At 34.9% G+C, this 4,752-nt stretch overlaps 1 protein-coding gene across 1 annotated transcript in view; it reads left to right on the top strand.

Moving 5' to 3' along the window:
- CBG25507 overlaps positions 1-4,413 on the top strand; it is a gene marked incomplete at both ends in the record, with an annotated part of 6,838 nt that extends 2,425 nt beyond the window's left edge. Inside the window, one exon of the mRNA XM_045241941.1 lies at positions 4,277-4,413. Coding sequence (XP_045097950.1) covers positions 4,277-4,413 — 137 coding nt within the window. The remainder of the gene's footprint in view (positions 1-4,276) is intronic.
- Positions 4,414-4,752: the final 339 nt, after the last annotated feature.

The raw sequence follows: 4,752 nt of genomic DNA, 5'->3' as shown, positions 1-4,752 counted from the left end.
TCTAAGATGCTAAGATTCTAAGATTCTAAGAGTCTAAGATTCTAAGATTCTAAGATTCTAAGATTCTAAGATTCTAAGATTCTAAGATTCTAAGATTCTAAGATTCTAAGATTCTAAGATTCTAAGATTCTAAGATTCTAAGATTCTAAGATTCTAAGAGTCTAAGATTCTGAGATTCTAAGATTCTAAGATTCTAAGATTCTAAGATTCTAAGATTCTAAGATTCTAAGATTCGGAGATTCTAAGATTCTAAGATTCTAAGATTCTAAGATTCTAAGATTCTAAGATTCTAAGATTCTAAGATTCTAAGATTCTAAGATTCTAAGGTTCTAAGATTCTAAGATTCTAAGATTCTAAGATTCTAAGATTCTAAGATTCTAAGATTCTAAGATTCTAAGATTCTAAGATTCTAAGATTCTAAGATTCTAAGATTCTAAGATTCTAAGATTCTAAGATTCTAAGATTCTAAGATTCTAATATTCTAAGATTCTAAGATTCTAAGATTTTGGGATTCTAAGATTCTAGGATTCCATGATTCTAAGATGCTGAGATTCTAAGACCCCCTCCAGGATGCCAGGATTTCAGGATTCATTCTAGGATCCTGCCATTCTAGGATTCTGCATTCAAAAATAGATCAAAAGTACTGCTTGTGATAAGGGGGTTTTATCTAGATCATGATCTATTTCATTAAAATCAACGGGTTGCATCGCGCGTTTTTCGCTCTCCATTTAAAACTTTGAAACTCAGCCAACGAAGTTCGGCAGCAAATTTAGACTTTTTCCTAAATTTACCGGGGCGCACTTCCTTACCCGCTCGCTTGAACCCAAGTGTCAATTCCCATTGGAACCCCGTTTTCAATTGTTTCCCTTAATTTTGTTGCCCTCCTTCTCTTTTTTCAGATTAATCACACAAAATTGTTTTTTAAGAGTCACACTACTCATAAATCATATCGAGTATATCCTTCCTTTGTAAATCCATGCAACCCATAATCATAAACATCTCAATCATTAACGTTTTCTTCTTTTCTTTTTGCAAAAAAAATTGGTTCCAGCATTTTCTCCAGAAGGCGCGAAGAAGAAAAAGAAGACGTTTGTCTTTTTCACTTCTTCTTTTTTCGACCAATTTGAAATTAGATATTCGTTTTGTTCTTTTTCTCTCTACTCGTTTTCACTTCTTCTGTCCATTTTAACCTAATTAGTTGTTTTGTGTTTCTTTTTTTCTTCCATCACAATTTTTGACATGTCCTCCCCGTCAAATATTGCTGTGGGAGGAATTGGAGGAAATTTCCATTTTTTTAGGTTTGTACTTTTTTTGGAATGAAATTAGGTTTCGAATAAAAGTTCATTAGTTTTCTGAGTCATTTGGAGGAACCCTTTTGGGAATTCAGAATAATAGAAAAATTGTAAGTTTTAGTTTTAATATGCGATTTCTCTTTCATTTGAAGAAAATTCGATGAAATCCGTTTACTTGCATATAACTTTCTGACTGTATTTATGATTTTCAAAAACATTTTTCAGTTTTCATCAATTTTTCAACTTCAATGCCTTTTTACAGTACTCCGGAAAAAATCCCCGTAAAACCTGTAATAGCTGAGTCTCCACACTGCCCGGTTTGAGCTGAATTATCTCGGTTCCTGTGCAAGATATCAAAACAAAAGTGTCAACCGATAAAATTTTTGTGATGTTATGATAAGCAACTTATCAGTTGACAGCTTTATTGTATTTTCGACAAGAATCAAAATATATTTACTCAAAGTTAGGGTGCTTTCTAATACAGATTTTTCGACATCTCATATTTTTACTTCCCCCAGTGGAAGATAGTCCACTTAGAACTCTTAAAAATTACCCCAGAATTTTCTGATTGTCCTGAAAGTTTCAGATTGTACAAACCAAAAATAAAGCTTCATTTATGTATTTGACAACTTTTTTGCACAAGTTCAACAAAGCGAGATAAGCGGTTATGAATCAGTACTGGTTCATTTCAGGGCTAATTTTGGCACATTTTGTTATAAACATCATATCTCATTAGAATGAAGTTTGGCAAAAAAGTTGACAATCACAAAAATAGAGTAGTACATTCGTTTAGTGAAATTTGAAATTTTCAGAAAAATCGAAAATTTTTGGACTACTTTTTCAGGACTCTAAAGTTTGTATTTTCCATACTTCTAACAGACCGGGCCGGGCCGGGCCTTGAAAATTTCCTCAGGCCCGGAATTTTACAAGTATGTATAGGCACCACAACATAATTTTCAAAATAGATATTTTTTATTTTTATTGTTGGATTCTCTTCTCCACTCTTATAGAAGTCCATTCCCAAAATTTCAGCGAAAAATCTTTCTCCAGACACGAGTTACAGACCCTTTTCTATCAGACCTCAATGTACTGACTTTCTCCTCATTTTTTTGCGGTGCGCAGAAAAGTGGGCGGGGTTTAGAAGCTTGCAATCCTGCGGCGCGGAAAATTCAACGAGGAAATTAAAGAAAAAGACAATAGAAAAAGACATTAGTCAATTTGTCAGTCCCACTCCTATTTTTCGAAGTTTTCGAATCAAAATAATGAAAATATTGGAAAACGAATAGTTTCATTCGATTTTTCGTAGCCGATTACATAGGGGAAAGTTCTAACCCTAAAAATAATGAGTTTCAAACGCCCGGTACAAGACTTCAAAGATGGGTTTCTGAAAAGAGGAGAAAAATTTGGTCGCCCCGCCCCCTTTCATTGCGGCGCCTAAGTATGTATTTTCTATTTTTCACTGGAAAAATCCAAATACCGTATTTCCTCTAATAGAAGCCCACCTCTATTTGAAGCCCACCACTAATAGAAGCCCACCCTGGCTGCGCATTTTTCTTAGGGGTTAGTGCATACATACTTGTTTTTGTTTATTTTTCTGGTACTTTCTGTTAATTCTTGTCGTTTTATAACTGTTCCAGTTCAGTTAAACACCGAAAACCCTCTAATTTGAGCGTTTTTTCAAATATCAGTCCACCCCCAGAAGAAGGTTAAAAAATAGAAGCTCATGAGCCTCTATTAGAGGAAATACGGTATGCGTCTTTCGTCCGGCACCGTATCTCGGTTTCTATGAAATGTATCACAAATCTGTAAACTAAAAAAAAGTTGATGATATTATGATAAATAATTTATCAGTTGACAGAATTTTGAGATCACTTACAGAAATTGAGAAAAACGAGCTCAAAGTGCAGGAAGAAGCTAAAAAATGTCTTATTATCAAACTGTCTGAATTGCTTGCACCCACCAACATCCATCCATTTTTCTCTTACGTAGTGTATTGACAGTAGTGAGGTATTGTTTCAAGTACCCAAACATGAGAGTGCAAGAATCAGTTCTCCTTACTACATCCCCCATTGCTCTTTTGACCCACTTTTTTTGCACCCAAAAAAGAATCCCCTGGCCACCACCAGCAGACGATGAAAAATTGCAACAATCTTTAACGACGTCTTCTTTTTTTGGGAGTCGAGATATAAGTGATATAGTGAGTGACGTCACAAAAGAAGACGTATTTTTTCTCCCACTTTTTTGTCAAAAGTCGGTTGGGGGTATCCCCCATGGGACTATTAAGAGGAAGAGGGAGAAAAAAGGAAACATGAAATAATAGTTGCCGACTTTTTGTCACCATTTGCAACATTTGAAGAGGAGAGACGCAGAGAAAACAGACACTCTCGTTTCTCTGCGCTCTCTTTGTATGCTTTTTGTTTTTCAAGTTTGGAGCATTGTTTTGAGAACTTTTAAGCTTTGAATACTTTTTTGAGCATTGCGGTGTAAATTTTCGAAATCTGCATAAAATTTCCGTCAAAATGAGTATAAACACGATTATAGTTGAGAAATTGAGTAGACTGAAGATTTTGGGCCGCGGCCTGAATGATTCAGACCACCGCGGGTCGATTATACTCATTTTGACGGGATCTTCGAGTTAAGCTTGAATTTTTCAACTTCAAAAATCTAGAAAAAAGAAAAAATGAGTATTTTTCATAAGTTTTATCAGTGAAAAAGTTTATGATAGCCTTAACTGAACTACCGTATAACCTGTAATAGAATGGCAATTAAAGTTTGAGCTAATTTATCTCGGTTCCTGTCCAAGATATCAAAAAGTTGTCAACAGATAAGTTGTTTATCATAATATCATCAATGTTTCATAAGTTGACACATTTTTGATATTTTGTATGGGAATTAAGATAATTGAGCTCAAACTTGATAGTGTAGAAGTCTATTGGGTTTAAGCTAATCTAGAATTTTGGAATAATTCAACGATTATTTTATAGTAGGACACAAAACACAAGTGCTCGATGAGCAAAAGCAGAAAGAAGAACACATGGGAATTAACAATCTAAAAGAAGAATCAAGAAGTAAGCCATCATCTGCCCATCATCAGGCAGCGGAGGTACCTAGATTAAAATAGAACATGACAATCTGTCGCCGACGTCGTCGTTAAAAGATTGTCTTCTGATTCTTTTAGAAGACGTCGTCGGAAAATGAGGAAGAAGTATAAGAAAAGAAGACGTCAATTTCCCAACGGAGGAAACGTTCTACACACATATTCCGAGCCGTCGTCTCAGCATATATACTCTTTTCTAGAACCAGAACAAAAAACTAGAAGACAAGTTTTCTTGCCCATTTTTCCAGGATGAACATTCATCAAAAACACTGAAACCGAGTTTTGTCTTGTTTTATGAAGTGTTCACGATTCTAGGCCACTATATTCCGGTTTCTAGGCCACCAACAATCCCCTTTTTATTTC

Source organism: Caenorhabditis briggsae (assembly GCF_000004555.2).
Source record: "Caenorhabditis briggsae complete genome, chrII, whole genome shotgun sequence".
Lineage (NCBI taxonomy): Eukaryota > Metazoa > Nematoda > Chromadorea > Rhabditida > Rhabditidae > Caenorhabditis > Caenorhabditis briggsae.
This window is presented reverse-complemented; position numbering and strand designations above follow the sequence as displayed.